The sequence below is a fragment of the Varanus komodoensis genome, unplaced genomic scaffold (genome assembly GCF_004798865.1).
Source record: "Varanus komodoensis strain SLA01 unplaced genomic scaffold, ASM479886v1 scaffold8, whole genome shotgun sequence".
Taxonomy (NCBI): domain Eukaryota; kingdom Metazoa; phylum Chordata; class Lepidosauria; order Squamata; family Varanidae; genus Varanus; species Varanus komodoensis.
Genome location: NW_025336481.1, coordinates 22,998,976 through 23,014,693, shown reverse-complemented (window position 1 = coordinate 23,014,693; position 15,718 = coordinate 22,998,976). Strand labels below are relative to the sequence as shown.

At 40.2% G+C, this 15,718-nt stretch overlaps 1 protein-coding gene across 1 annotated transcript in view; it reads left to right on the top strand.

Annotated features, from left to right (window-relative positions):
* The window catches only part of CFAP54 (cilia and flagella associated protein 54), a 105,892-nt gene that overhangs the window by 79,102 nt on the left and 11,072 nt on the right, over positions 1 to 15,718 (top strand). Inside the window, 9 exon segments of the mRNA XM_044455813.1 lie at positions 717 to 874; positions 1,481 to 1,666; positions 2,469 to 2,595; positions 3,144 to 3,299; positions 4,170 to 4,278; positions 7,093 to 7,204; positions 11,235 to 11,324; positions 12,044 to 12,185; positions 14,559 to 14,741. Of these exon segments, the coding sequence (XP_044311748.1) occupies positions 717 to 874; positions 1,481 to 1,666; positions 2,469 to 2,595; positions 3,144 to 3,299; positions 4,170 to 4,278; positions 7,093 to 7,204; positions 11,235 to 11,324; positions 12,044 to 12,185; positions 14,559 to 14,741 (1,263 nt within the window).

The window sequence follows — 15,718 nt, the reverse complement described above, 5'->3', positions numbered from 1 at the left end:
GGAATAACCTTTTTGAACAAGTTAGTTACCACTAGAGTTGGGAAAAACCCTTTCTGTCCCTCCAGAATCTGAAGGATTCATATATAAGTTCAGGCAATCAGTTAACATTGCAGATCTGTAGAGGCAGAACAAGCCTGAGTGTGGCCAGTAGGGAGTCATAAGGTAGACACGCTGTCTCCTAGCCTTGTCAACTGGTGCTGGTCGATGTAGTAGATTGAGAGGGTGCTCCTGTTTTCAGTGCTTGGTCTGGCAGATCTTTTCTTCCCCTAGCCCACCCTGTTCAAGGCAAAAGAAAAAAAATTGACTATTATGTAACAGAATTATGTTACATCAAGTAGATATAAAACTGGCTTTTCTGCAGCCCACCCAAGGAGTCTGCCCACCTGAGGAGCTTCCTGTTTTGGCCACTTCTGCCTGCTTCCACCAATGGAAGAACTCTGCAATGGGAGCATTGGATACCTCTGCCATGAGGAAGATCCCCTTTGGTGCTCCTCCCCACATGCAGAGACTGCTGGAAAGGATCTGCATGCTATCCTTCCAGTCAGCAATATGGGACAAAGAGGAGGACTGTGTTCCAAGGGCACAATCCTATGTAAGCTTAAGCAGAGAAACATCCTAAAACTCCTAGAATATACAAATAAATATTACAGTTGTCTGTGCAATTATTTGAGAATGTATTTTAAATGTTAATTGAGGTGTATTCTTTTTTCTTTAAGAAAATGAATTGACAGAGTGTTCATGTCTGATCAGTGAGGTACAGCGGGAAGCTGAGGCATTCAATGATGTTGAGACACTTGCTGAAATTACAATGCAAGCCATTATGCTTAGCCTGCAAGAAAAACAACCAGTGGCTGACATTAAGCTTTCTCTACAGGTCTGAACACAAATGTGAATGATTAACTTTTCCTAGAAAAGTTCTGACACAATTCATAGCTTTATTTTACTTAGTTAACTAGATGTCAAGGATTTAAAGTTGGCAACTCTGAATGTGTGGAATGGGCTGTCTGAGGTTCAAGATGCATGGATAAACATCCAGAGATAGAATCCTGACCAAAGGAATGGATAGGTTGAATGTCACGGAAGGTGGACCCTAAGTTAGATTGGATTTGTGCTTCAATTACCTTCAATTACTTACCTCCCACCACAATCCCATTATTCAAATTAAGTTTGAGAGAAGAGTAACTGCTTTGTTCTGATCCTTTTTTCTTTTCATGGTTTTAATAACAGGAAAGAGATGTCCTGTTCTGTCCCTCTTCTAATGTCAGTTTTGATTTAATACTATAATCCACAGATCCCTGAGTGCACAGAACTGTGTGTAAGCATATCTGCATTCCCCTGTTGAAAGCATAGATAGAACTACAGTGAGGGTAAGAGGCAGGACAATAGAGTAAATTCAGAAGAAAGATATGTAATAAGAGGTTGAGAAACACTGATCTACCTGTAAATATAAATATATCTTTATGTTCTTGTGTCCATACAGGATATAATCAGGTTACTTGAAGAAAGGACACTGATTTCTCCCACAGCTTCTTTAACACTAGTCCGAAGTATGCTACTGCTAGCTGATATAATGAGAACACAAGCAGAGGATGATTCGAAACATCCCATGGCTAAAATTGAGCAACTGAATTTATTAATTCTAGCACATGAACTTGTTGTTAAACAGGTGAGTGTAATCATATCACCTTTATATTTTGCCCTTCCTTCAAGGAACTCAGAGGGACATAAGTGTTTTAAAAAGTATTCCCACTTTAACTTTGCAAGAAAAGGAAAATCAACATGATATGAAAGTCACCCTGTGAACATCCCAGGATTTGAACTAGGCCTTCCTGATCTACATTTCCCACTCTGTTTGCTGCACCACATTTGATCTATGTATGCACAGGTGGGCAACACACGGCCCATGAAATACATATGTTTAAGTGCCACCAAATTTGCTGCTGAAATTTGGTGGTATGGCAAAAAGGAGGGGCAAATCTCCCCCTTTAAAAAAGCCTTTGTTACAGCGACAAGCAGCCATCCATCCAGTTTATAAACTGTTCAGTTAGCAGAAGCTCTCAGAATAGTGTACAAGAGCATTAAAAACCATTAAAATCATAATATGCATATTATGATATGTAATATCTATAAGATAAATGGAAGTAGCAAGTGTATGTCTGGTGGTCCTACAATGAAATGTTGCAGTGCAAAGTGCTTCTGTTGAATATCCCACCCACTGCATTCTCTTCTCTACCTAGTTACTTGAGAGATCCCCTCTTCAGAGGTGATTCTGAGGGTTTCTCCTGTTAGTTTCCACCCCCCCCCAAAGATTTTTAGATACCTGCAAATCATTTAGTTATCTTAAGTTGGTAATATCTCTCATGTGTCGGATGGCATTTTAACTACAGCTTTTTATGGAAGGTACGAACTATAAGTAGAGGGAAATATAGATTGTATAATTTGTGTTATCAAACTACATTTCTCAACAGTTATTTCTTTTGGGACAATCACTTGAGCAGCATGCTGAAGACCCTACAAGGACAACTTTAAGGGTACCTATGAAAAACATTTATCTGCCACATGTCAGATTACTGGCAAAAGTCAAAATGAGAATTGGTAAGGAAGCTTACATTAATGTATAAAACATGTTATTATTTATAAAGATGGATAATGTTTGATATTCTTAAGTAATATTAGAGTTTTCCATTATTTCAAAGGGAAACTATTTGAAACTATTATGGTATTACCTCAGTGAGACCATAGTAGTATGTTCTTAGTGCACATGTGTTTATATACATCAAATTCATTTTCTCATTCCTGTATACACACTTGCACAGAGCTGGTACATTATCTAATGTACTACTAGCATCTAATGTGAATTTTGTGATGATAGGTCAGGTTCACATGATCTGGAATCTGTTGAAGGGTAGGGAATGAATGAATGAATGAATGAATGCTCAGAATGGTTTGCCTAGCCATCACTCTTTTGTATGTGTTCTCAGATACTTTGTATATGGCAGAATTTAGTTGTGCCTCACTTCTGTTTGAATTGTCTGAAATGTTAAAAAATAGTGTAATTATATAACTTTTACTTTTACAATGTTTGCTTTTCTTTTTGAATTATGAAACTCATGGATTTTTCTTTTTTGCAAATTGATTTTTAGGACATATATTGACCATAGAATTATCTTGCACATCTGAACCCCAAAGTGAGTTGCAATGGCTGCAAGCTCTGAAGCACACTGAAACAGCACTGGACCTTTGTACAGCATCTGTGAGAAGAGATTTAGAGTTGGAAGCTGAACTTCTCTTTCGGAAAGGTAGCAGAACCCCTCTTCTGCACCAGGAGCGCTCACTGTTTGTGCAGCTGCAACAGATGCCAAACAAGGCTGCTTTCTGGGAAAGCAGCTCTCATGACCACTGCACATGCAGCATCCCTTTTCTACGCCAGCTACAACCACCTTTTGGGCTGCTGCAGTTGATGTGGAAGAAGGTTGCTGGTTGTGCAGCTGGGGGTTTGCAAGCATTTGTGGACTTCCTCTTAGCCCAGCTTTCTTTAGAAGATTGGGCCAAGCACAAGAGGAAGCCCATGATTGGTTGGAGGGACAGATTCCGAAAGGGTTCATCCCAACCCTATTAAGCAGGAGGGTACAAGTGTTCTGCCTGTCCAAGCTCCTCAAAAACTGGTATATGCAGGCATGTGGCCTTTGATAACAGAGGTGGCGCACAGCCAGTAAGGCTAGTAGTCATAGATAGCCTCCAGTCCCCAGCTTTTTCGAAGTATCTTTTTCTTATTCAAAGCAATAATTGCTGTTCCCCCCTTCAGAATAATACCCTGCAGCTACTATGCAGGCTATTCACAGCAACAAAGAAAAGCTTCATGTGTACTCAAATACTTTATAGCTCAGATGTAAACATTACTGAAAAACAACAGTTATATATGTGGCATTTCTTCACACCCTTAACATTGGAAATGTTACTATGCCATTTCTCCTATGGTCATGGGTAAAGAAACTACTATACTGAGTCAGGCTCCTGTAAGCCTCCATGTCCAATCCCTCATCACTTGTGATCTGTTCATGTTTAAATTTGGCCAGACCAGTCATGCTATTAGCATCCTGGCTCTAAAAAACCTTCCATACAGAGTTTTGCTAGCTATGAGTCTTAACTTGCGTGTCTGCTTTTTTAAGGGAAGATAGAGCGACAGATTGATTCCCTAAGTGTTAATAAATCAACAACAGCTGTTGAAAACTTTCTGGATGCCATACAGTTAAGCTTACAAGGTTATCAAAATTATGGGTGAGCAACTATTTTGATTCTTTTGTCAGTGTTTCTTGCCTTGATATCTTGATTTCCTCACACTTCCTGTAAATCACAGGGCAACATGGTTTTCTTTGTTTTTGATGTACACAAATATGCAGCTTAATCCTGTGCATATGTACTCAGAAGCACGTAACATTTATTTCAAAAAGGACCTTCTCCCCCATAAATAAGTCTGTGATTGTTGCCTTATGGTACACTGCAATATATTTCCAAGTGTTTTGATCCAGTAGTTCTGACACAGTACTGGCTCCATTCCCAAAGAAGGTATCATGCTTTTCTTAATAACTCATTAAAGCTCTGGATTTCCTACTGAACAAAACATTGCTCAATATAACAAGCATTTGTCTTGTGTGCACAGTGTGTCATGTATATATGTGACACTGTCACTCTTTAAGTTCAGTAGAACTTAGTCTGAGGTAAGTATATTAAAAAAATTGCTGCCTGACTTTGTAAAGTGTGCTTGTGTGTGGCAGAATGGCACCAAGATAGGAAGATAGCTTCGAACCTAGTAATGTGCAGAACCTCGTACAATGTCACTGGCCTTCGGTATTTCTAGACTTGAAAATAAATGAGATATATAGTAAGTCACAGGTTCATTGGTAGTTGTGTTGTTCAGTCCCATGTGTACTTACCCAGAAGTCAGTCAGTCAGTCAGAAGTGTTCAGCAGGGATTAGTCTCATGCTGTAAGGTGTCAACTGCAAATAAATGCACATATAATATGTAGCTTTAGACTTAGTTTTAATTTGCATTCATTATTTTCTGTTATTTCTCCCAATTTATTGGCACTGGTTTTTTCATTTATTATATTAATATGTGAGCAACTTAAAGAACAAACATGGTATTTCAATGCAATACAGGTAGTCCCTGGGTTATGAATGAGTTTCAGTCTTGAGAAAATGGAAATTAATCCTTAAGTATGTAAGTTGGAATACATATAGTTGGCCCTCCACATTCGTAAGGGTTAGGGGTGCAGGACCCCTGTGAAAATGGAAAAAACATGAATATCGCTCACACGCTCTACTCACCAGTATCATTAAACAAGTACAGTAGACACTTGGTTAACTGGAACTCAAACAACTGGCCCTTTCAAGCAACTCACAAAAAAATCGAAGAAATACTTTAAATAAAAATTAAAATAACATTAATTTCCAGTGGAAATGTAAGTTTAAACTTGGTGTGCAGCCAAACCTCCCACTCCCACCAATTCACTGTGTGTAAACATACAACCCCAAGTATGCCAAAACAGGATCCAAATGAGTGTAAAAGCACAGTGCTTACCCTCAAGCAGAAGATGGAAATATGCAAGAGGCTTGAGAAAGGTGAGAGTTCTGCAGTGCTCTTGGAAGAATGTAATGTCGGTTTGACAGTGCTCTAATATATTAAGGCTCAACTAAGAAGATAGAAATTTGTTTTTATTTGTCTTTATTTGTTTTTAATTACTGCATTTCAATAGTATCAAGTCAATACAGAGTTTATGGTATAGTATGGGGTATAGTATTAGTTAGGCCTATTTTTAATAGTAACTCTCAAGCAACCAGAAACTACATTTATCCGGCATCTACCAATCCCCATGAGTGCTGGTTAATTGAGAGTACTGTATTTATGACTTTATGATTTATTTATTTAATTTATTTAGACAACTTATATGCCACCCCATTGCATGAGCCTTGGGGTGGCTTACAATCATTAAAATCCCATATAAAATGCAAAAATTCATCAAATAAATAAAATACATAAAATAAAATAGTGGAAACAGCCTGGTCAATTTAAAATCAACAAGTAAACCATTAACAGTTAAAATAGCGTTTAAATAAAAAGGTCTTGGCCTGGCGCCGAAAAACAAATAACGACGGCGCTGGGCGGACCTCTCTGGGGAGCGCATTCCATAGGTTGGGCGCCACTGCAGAAAAGCCCTCCTCCGAGTACTCATCCTCCTAATATCCTTCAAGGAGGGTTTCCGGAGAAGGGCCTCCGCCGCCAATCTTACGTGGCCCATTATTCTCTTCTTCCCTGCTGATTATTTTTCACAAGTGGCCCCCACCACTTGTGCAATGGCACTTGGGCACTTCTGAGGAAACAAGGGGAGACACTCGTTTCTGGAAAGAGACAGGTGAGCAGAGCTCACATGGGGGAGCTCTGTCCACTTACCTTTTTAAAATTTTTACCTGAATTTAGTATTCAGCAACAGGTGATTCATTCAACAAATTCAGAATATTGGTTCAGAAAGTTTGTATAACAAGATGATCCAAACTATGTGTGAAAAATCCACATCACCCACGCACTTAGGTCATCTACAAAGGTCAGGATAACTGCATTGCTGCCTCAGTTTACACAATCTGCTTTCTTCAAACAGCAATGGAGTGGGAAATGTCATGTTATAATACCACTGTTGGTAACATCTGAATCAGACTTCAAATATATCTTGGATGTGTTGCAGTGGTGATGGTTCTGATTTTTATAATGGTATTTCCTGCTGATGGTTTGTTGTGGTTTTGGCTTTGGTTTTATTTTGTACTTTAATATATAAATATTATCCAATTGACTTGTACAATGTAAACTATTGTATTGAGTTTCTTTTTGAAAAAAATGGATGTCAGTTTTCAAAACAAATTCATAAAATAAGAACTAGATAAACAGTGCTAAAAGCAGAACAAGTTGAGGTAGAGTGGTCGCTATATAAACCACCATTATAGTTCAGTGACTGTAACTTTCATCACATGACATGAAATTTCCAAGTAATAATGGTGTGTGTTAAACATTTGTGAGGGTTCTGTATTGTATTTTTGCAGATTGATAAGAAGATCATACATGGAAATAGCACTGCTGTATTTTTATCTAATTACAAATAAGGAAGAATCACCAACCTCAGGCATAGTGAAGGGAAGAACATTTAAACCAAGCGTATGTATGCTTTATCACCTGTCTAGTGGGGGCATTTCACAGGGGAAGGCAGATAACCTTCAGGATGTCTTGTGTCCTGGTTGCTCCAGTCTCCTCCCCTCTCTGCAATCACTTTCTGGACGTCTGAGAGAAGTGAGGAGGGGGCAGAGCTCCAATTCCCAGTTTTAGGGTGAAAGTGCTGTCTGTGAACTCAGAATCTAAACTATCCCGTGTGGTCTCAGAGAATGTTTAGGAGCCCCATAGGATTATTGCCTCCACACAACTTTTCCCTTTATAATTTGTACAACCCATGCTGATTCCTGCAAACCTTCATGTAGATCAGCTTGGTTGTCCAAATCAGAGCTACCATTCAATATATCCACCCCCTGCCCCCATGCTCTCATGTAGGCTTGCTGATAATTTTTACTATAATGACTGTTGCCTGATTTATGATTGTGATAAATTCAGGTAAGAGGCTAAATACCTAAGTAATAAAAGCAGCGGAATGCTATTGCAGTTCCTAAATGCTGGTCTTGGACTCTAGCAGATGATTTCAGCATGATATGCTGAACTATAAAACCCAATAAAACAGTTTGGTTACCCCTCCTCTTTCACCTTTGTTTCCTTGAAGCTGTGCATAAAACTTCTTTCAAAAGTAATGATTTATCTAAATATATTTAAGGAAGTTCTGTTATGTAAACCACTTAGAAATGCTAGTATATTAAGAAAATATGTAAGTAAAAAAATGAGTACTTCTGGTTCTTTCTGCCTTGTTATGATACTTCTTGATGTCTTTTTTTCAGAGATCATGAATTGTTATCTATTCTATGTTCATATCATTTCTTTCTCCTCTTATTCTCCTGGAGGTCCTGAAGGACATTCCTCAATCTCTGAATAGTCCTCTGCATGTACTTGGCTTCATTGCTTCTCTGGTTTGTTTAGTGAGCTATCTTGGTTTCCTGAAAGCCTACTTCTGCTAATTGAGTGTTCTTTTCCTCCCAACACTACTGCTATGTCCTCAAATAGGGTGTGATAGCCCACAGAAGGCTCCAAAGGGAGAAGGAACGTGGATGACTTGATAGCTTAGGCACCCCTCTTTTACCAGTCCTGGCTTGGTTGGACTGCTGTTTAGTTTTAAACAGCAACTATAAAATGTGGCAGTGTTTATTTCCTGGTCCCAGTGTTAGGATCAACTGAGTCTGGAGATGGCATTCTGGAAAGTACGTACAGAGCAAGAGAACTGCTGCTAAAACCTATCCAAGTGCAAAATGGTACACAGACTGGCTAATGGGGGGAAAAAAAGCTTTTCTTCGTCGTGGCCTCTGTGCATCACACATATGGGTACTGCGCCTGCACAGTGCCTGTGGCCGGAAGATTGATAGCTAACGGTTTGGCGGGAAAACTCTGCTCCCCTCCCCCCTAGCAGTATATATAGAGCGGAGTGTCCGCTATTTTCCATTCTTTTCGACTGCCGTTCATTGTGCATCATGCCACTTTCGCTCTCACTCTGACCGTTTTCTCGTCCATATAAACCTCTACGTTTGCTCTTTTCCAAGTTACAAACCCCGTTTTCGATAGTTCTTGTTGTCTCTCTTGTTGTTCTCTTGTTTTTCACCCCTTTTTCTCTCTCCAAAAAAAAAAAACCCCCCAAAAATATATTCTTACCCTCTGCACTATCTCCTCTATTTCTTTTCTCACAATGGCGCAATGAGCGGCTTTTCGCAAGTGTGGAATGCAGGTCTAAAATGTCCCCAGCAGACCCGCATGACCTATGCCTTCTCTGCCTAGGGGAAGGACATAGGACAGATAAATGTTCAGATAAATGTTCTCAATGCCTGGCCTTCTCGAAGCAGGCCAGGAAAAATTGTGAGAATCGCCTCCGGAGGCTTCTGTGGGACCGTGCACTTCTCCAGTCGGACCCACTAGTCTCCCATCCTGCTCCAACCACGGCTGCGGCCACCCGCCCAGCCCCACCTGCTCCACTGGCCTCTTCGTCCAAAGCTCCACCCTCAGGCCCTTCTGAGGAAACTCTGTACGCTCTGGGCGATCGGCCTGCTTCCCCAACTAGGAAGAAGAGTGAAAAAAGGAAGCACAGTGGCTCCGATAAACCATCTGAGCACAAGAAGCCTAAGAAGGACAAGGCCAGAAAACCTCCCAGCGAGAGGGCACAATTCGCCACCCGGACTTGACATCATTGAAGTTGACGGCATGGTGAATTTGGTAACAGCCGACGTCTAACTCTGTACTGATGTCGTCTATACCTACTAGGGATCCTGTCCTCGGATCCGACATGCCACTCCATGCTTCGAATCCTTCAGCACTTTCTACGCCCTCGGATCTAACAAATGTTGCGTTGGGTCCGACACCTTTTCACCTGGACATTCAGCGTATTCTCGATTCTGTGCTAAGGCCATCAACTCGTAAGTCATATGCGACCAAGTGGCGATGATTCTCTGTCTTTGCAGAGTCACATTCATTTCTTCCACAGTCAACATCTATAGACCACATTCTGTAGTTTCTCCTAGAACTCTACCATTCCGGGCTGAAGCCATCATCCATTAAAGTGTACAAGCTCTTACAAGACCTCCCTTCGAACTTTCGGCAACGATTGATTTACATCTTCTTTCCTGGAAAACAGCATTCCTTGTAGTAGTTACATCGGCTCGGAGAGCTAGCGAGCTCTGCGCCCTCAGGGTAGACCCTCCGTACCTGAATTTTCATAAGGAGAAAGTTCTGCGAATGGATTCATTCTTTCTTCTGAAAATGGCCATCTGAGTGGCCATCTGTGCAGTCACACATATGGGTACTGCGCCTGCGCAATGCCTGTGGCCGGAAGATTGATAGCTAACGGTTTGGCGGGAAAATCCGCTCCCCTCCCCCCTAGCAGTATATATAGAGCGGAGTGTCCACCATTTTCCAGTCTTTGACAGACCGGACGTTCGCTCTCTAAGGAACAAGTGTAACTAAGTAATTAACATTGTCGAACCAACAAGAAGGGAAAGCATACTGACTCGGTACCGAAGGGAGAATAACATGGTACTGAAAAGCATCACCCATTGACACCGAGTGGGTTCGGCGGGTGGGTTGTGTGACTGCACAGATGGCCACTCGAAGATCATCAGTTACAGGTAAGCAACCTGCTTTTCTTCGTCGTGGCCTCTGTGCATCACACATATGGGTAGAGGAACAAGCTTACCCTAATTGGAGGAGGGACGTGTCATCATCGAAGAATAGTTGAAAGAACGGCTCTGCCAAAGGAGCAGTCTTGACTAGCCCGGACATCCAGTTGGTAATGGTTAGCAAATGTACATGGAGTGGCCCAAGTGGCCGCCCTGCAGACATTGTCAAGAGGAACTCTCGACGCAAAAGATGAGGAAGCAGCTACAACTCTAGTGGAATGTCCTCTCGGGGTTGTAGGCAAGTCTATCTTAGCCAACTGATAGGAGAGAGTAATGGTGTGTACTATCCATTTGGAGAGCCTTTGAGGGATAACAGGAAAACCTTGATTCTGTTCAGAGTACTTAACGAAGAGTCTGTTGGAATGTCAAATAGACTTAGTTCTAGATCTATAGATCTATAAGTGGGCTTCAGTCTCTCTTCCTCATGAGCAGGGCCAAAACCCTTAAACAGCATAATCAGCCTTCTGAGGGTATAGTTCTTTGCATGTTTGCACATAAAAGGTTTGCACAAAATGCTTTCTAGGGCATGCTGCAATTTGTAGGACATTTTGTCTAAACACTTATATGAGTGTACCTTAAGTATGTTGCAGAGCAGGAAAAGGGTGGAGATGATCTTTGACTCCACTTTGCTCTCACCCTCAATAGGGTGCCTGTAACCTTTGAATTTGTGGGGTTGCAGGCAGCACATTGGATTGTGCTATTTATATGTATAGGAGTACTCTGCACTGCAGAGTAGTCATGATAATTGTTTCTACATGGTTATTCAGAAGTTTATGAAGAGTTGCGATATTTCTAAAAATCTGTATAAGTTCTTTTCCAGAATGTATTTATCATTTCCAACTGAGCTAAACCAGAACTTTTGTTAAATTTAGCCTACCAATACTCTCCGTGTTACTGAGGAACTTACAGCCCTGGAAATGCACAGAGTTCAGGCCTGGATTGCAGTAAGAGCTGCTGCACAGGTTTGTGCTTTCTTTTTTTAAAAGGATCTGATTCATCAAACATTGCAAAATTTACATAAGCTTTCCCAAGCTGACTGAAAAATTTGAGAGTTGTAGTTCAACACATCTGGAGGGCGCTAGGTTGGGAAGTTGGCTTACATTATTATATGAAACAGGTAGATGTGGTGCTTGTGGGAGTATTGTTATCTGCTTATGTAGTGGAAAGCCTCTATACTGCCAATATCAGTCCTTTGATAGTTAAAACCATACAGTAAAAAGAGGGTGTAAAACTTCCATATAGTTACACTGTTTGCTTCTATTTTGTTTCAATCCAATATAAACTAAGGTTGCAGTCTTAGGTATATTTGGACAGAAAAGTCTTGCAATTGTCAATGTCCCTTAGACAGCCTTGTTTGCTGGTGAATACTGAGAGTTGTCGGACTTTCTGTCTCAACATGCATACAATTGTGCTCTCAGCATCCTATAATTACACATATTTTTCTACCATGAAGTTAGGCACATGAGCAATGTGGGTTAGACTAAGTGTGTCTGATATGGGTTTGTCTGATTTGAAATGACTTCTGTAATAATTAAATTATTACTGGCAATTGTGTATGCTGTGTCAGAGAAATGTGGAACTTTGCTTAATTACATTTATAGGGGTTGGGTTTTTGCTGTTCTCCAATTTTCAGTTTTAAATTAATGTGAATTAAATATTATTATATACATCTTAATTCTAGGTCAGTGAAGCTATTCTGACCTCCCAACAATTAAGTGGAAGGAAAGCTGTTAAACTGTATCATGTGAGACAGACAGTACTACAGCACATGCCAGAATTTGCTCTTCTGGACCTCAGTTCTTCCTACAAGGATTTTTTATCTGGTATTTGTATAATAACCTTGCTTTGTTGTATGGTTTGAATGCTATTAAACAGAAAATTAGCATTGACATTGATATTCCTATTTATATTTTGGGTGAAACCCTGCCACCCAAAAACCAAGCTGTACAAAGACAACAAACATTGAAAACAGGTCTCTATCTTGTCTTTTATACTTGAGTAACATTAAAGCTCTGCCTTGCCTTTTAATGTAACCAAGATCAAACATTCCACACTAAATCCATGTTTTCTACCACTGTTTTCATTGATAAGGTAGGTAAGGCATTTTCCTAAGTGAATTAATCCATATTACTTCACTTGTTACTTCTTCAGAGTATTGCCAAATGGTATACAGGAAGTACCAATATGCTCCTAATCCCAGATTTTGCAGGTGTTAGTCCACAGTGCAAGGCCCATTTCAGTAATACAGAATGAGAATAATTGATGCAGCTTTTAGTAAAGTAAATCAATAACTAAAATGCACATGAAATAAGATTGTCTTGCCAAAGTAAGGAATTCCTGCATAGCTTCTGATTACTGTAGTGGAGATAAATATCTAATTTATCTTTAAAATAATGAAAGCCTGAGGTCATGTATATACAGAGGGTGCAAATGCGCGCACACGCACACACGCACACACACATTTTAAGAAAGGAAAAAACTGTATTAAAAACCACTGCATGGTGACACTAACATTCCTTTGATTAGCACCATCTTTTGAATGAACATCATACTACACATTGCTTTGTTGTTGCTAGTCATGAAGTCGTATCCGACCCATCGTGACCCCATGGACAACATTCCTCCAGGCCTTCACCATCCCCCAGAGTCCACTTAAGCTCACGCCAACTGCTTCAGGGACTCCATCTTGCCACCTCATTCTTTGCCATCCCCTTCTTCTCTTGCCGTCAATTGTTCCCAGCATTAGGCTCTTCTCCAGTGAGTCCTTCCTTCTGCTTAGGTGGCCAAAGTATTTCAGTTTCATTTTCAGTATCTGGCCTTCTAATCTCCTCTAGGACTGACTGGTTTGATCGCCTTGCAGGCCAAGGAACTAATTCAATTCAACTTTGACAAGTAATACATAGATAACACCCCTAAAAAGTGTATACATTTTTGGCACCCCCTGTACATAATATATTAAATATACCATTTAAGCTACAAACAGCACTCACATGAAAAACTGCCACAGGACATTGAGTATAATGTAAAATATTTATAGCAATATAAAGAGTTACCTATTATTCCTCCCTGCTAGGCATGCATATATAGACATCATACAAAGTCATTGCAGTACAGGCAGTCCCTAGGTTATGAATGTCTGGGTTATGAACACCCATACTTACAAATGAACTGCCATAAAGCCTGTTATTTAAAAATTGAAGTTAAGAACAAATGGTTTGTAGTAACCCATGCTCTGCAGAAAATTACCACCACCACAGAGAGGAAGCAAAAGGTTAGAGAGAGAGGGGAATCTCTCTGGCATGTCCTTGGTGCAAAGGAGGTATTGGTGAGTGAAAGGGGAGGGTGGGGAATAAGAACATAAGAATGTAATACATGAAGAAGAGGAGTCCTGCTGGATGAAACCAAGGTCTGAGAAGGTGGGGGAGGGGGAGCAATCCAGTACATGTATGGTAAGCAGTATTAAGGTTTGGGGGGACGGGGGTAGAGATGTTTTAAAGGATGTAAGGGTGTTTCATTGGAGATCAAGGCCAAGATCATCCAAGCTATTGTGTTTCCAATCCTTATGTATGTGAAAAATAGTACAGTGAAGAATGCTGACAGAAAAAATTGATGCATGGTGCTGGAGGAGAGTTACCCTGGACTGACAGAAAGATGAATGAGTGAGTCCTAGATCTAATCAAGCCAGAACTTTCCCTAGAAGCAACACTGGCAAAACTGAGGCTGTTATACTTCAGGCACCTCGTGAAGGAAAGACTCACCAGAGAAGAAGAAAACAACGGCCAAGTATGAGATGGATTGACTATAAAGGAAACCATAGCCTTGAGTTTGCAGGAGTTGAGCAGGGCTGTCATGGATAGGACATCTTAGAGGGCATTCATTCACAGGGTCACCTATGACACATAGCAACAAAAAATAGGCTGGAAGAGTTAGTTGTTTGCCCACGTATACATTTTAAATCCATCCAGTTCTCTGGGAGGATTAGAAATAGTTGTGTTTTATATCTTATTTTGTTCCTGAAAATAATAAATTAGCACATGTAAATCAACCTCCTTAAACCCCAGCTTTTGTGTACAAACATCAGCACAGCCCCTTTAAGCCCCACATCTTATTTATAAATAAACATAAATAATTGATGGCAGTGTATTCTTGCATATTATTAAGAACTGGAACAATATTAAAATGTTTATAATTTTCAGATGGCTATGATGTTACGTATAAAGTTCCAGTGATGTCTTGTGTACAAGAGGGAAGATCAGAAGGTGATGCAGGTGAAAGTGCTCCTTCGGAAGAAGACCAAGAAAAATTGAAGATACCTTGGGTCCATGTAATTCGCTACAATACTTACTTAAGCAGACTCTTGAATATGAGTCCCCTGGTTGGTAGGTAGCACTTCCCTTTTGTAGGACTAGTATCTCTTTGTCAGTGCACCTCATCATAGAACTATTATTTCTCTGGAGCACCTGAACTATCACAACAGTATTAGCTCTTGCTTAGCATCAGTAGCTTGATAAATGTAGCATGAAGAGGGAGGAGAGCCAACTGTGTCAACTCATGATCAACTTCCTAATCTCACTAATAAGGAAAATTGTGCCCCTTTAAAAAAACTGTAGATTCCTACCTATATTTAGCCTGCTAATCTTACTACTCTGACTTCAGTGGGAAGAGGAGAAATGCTGTAGTTTAGTGACAGAGTGCCTGCACTGCATGCAGAAGAACCCAGGTTTAGCATTTTCAGGTAGAGCAGGGAAACTGCCCTCTGCTCCTGTGGAAATCCACTATACTTAGGGTAGACCAGCAGTGCAACACCTGCAGGTTTTCTGCAGAAAAGTGCAGTCTACAGAAAGGAAGTTCTCAGGGATAAAGAAAATGATGCTTTCAGTGGTAAGCAGAGAAAGCTGTTCTTAATTCAGTGATTGGCGATTAGAGCAATTAAAATATGTTTAAACTATAAATGTCTTGATGGGTATTCCAAGTTTAAATAGTTTTACATTTTAGAATTTGCTGTTTCTTGCATGTCTGGAAGTTGTGTCCAGAGGCTTCCTTCTGAGTAGACATGCATGGAGTTGGATTCTGCTAGGTAAAATTGGTGAAAATGCTCAAATTGGTAAGGTTTAGATATGTGTATGTCTGTGTGTACATGTACTGCCACTGGCATAGACCAGCTGCACCCTTATGGTCTTGATGTAAATAGTGCTAAACTAATTTGACTAAATGGTCTGACACCATAAAGAGGTTTGTGGCACTTTAGACTAAAAAAGACTAATGAATTTACTTTGGCACAAATTTTCATGGAACATAGCCCACACAATAATAAATAAATTCAGCAAGATACTTTGTTGTCTATGGTAAGTCAGAC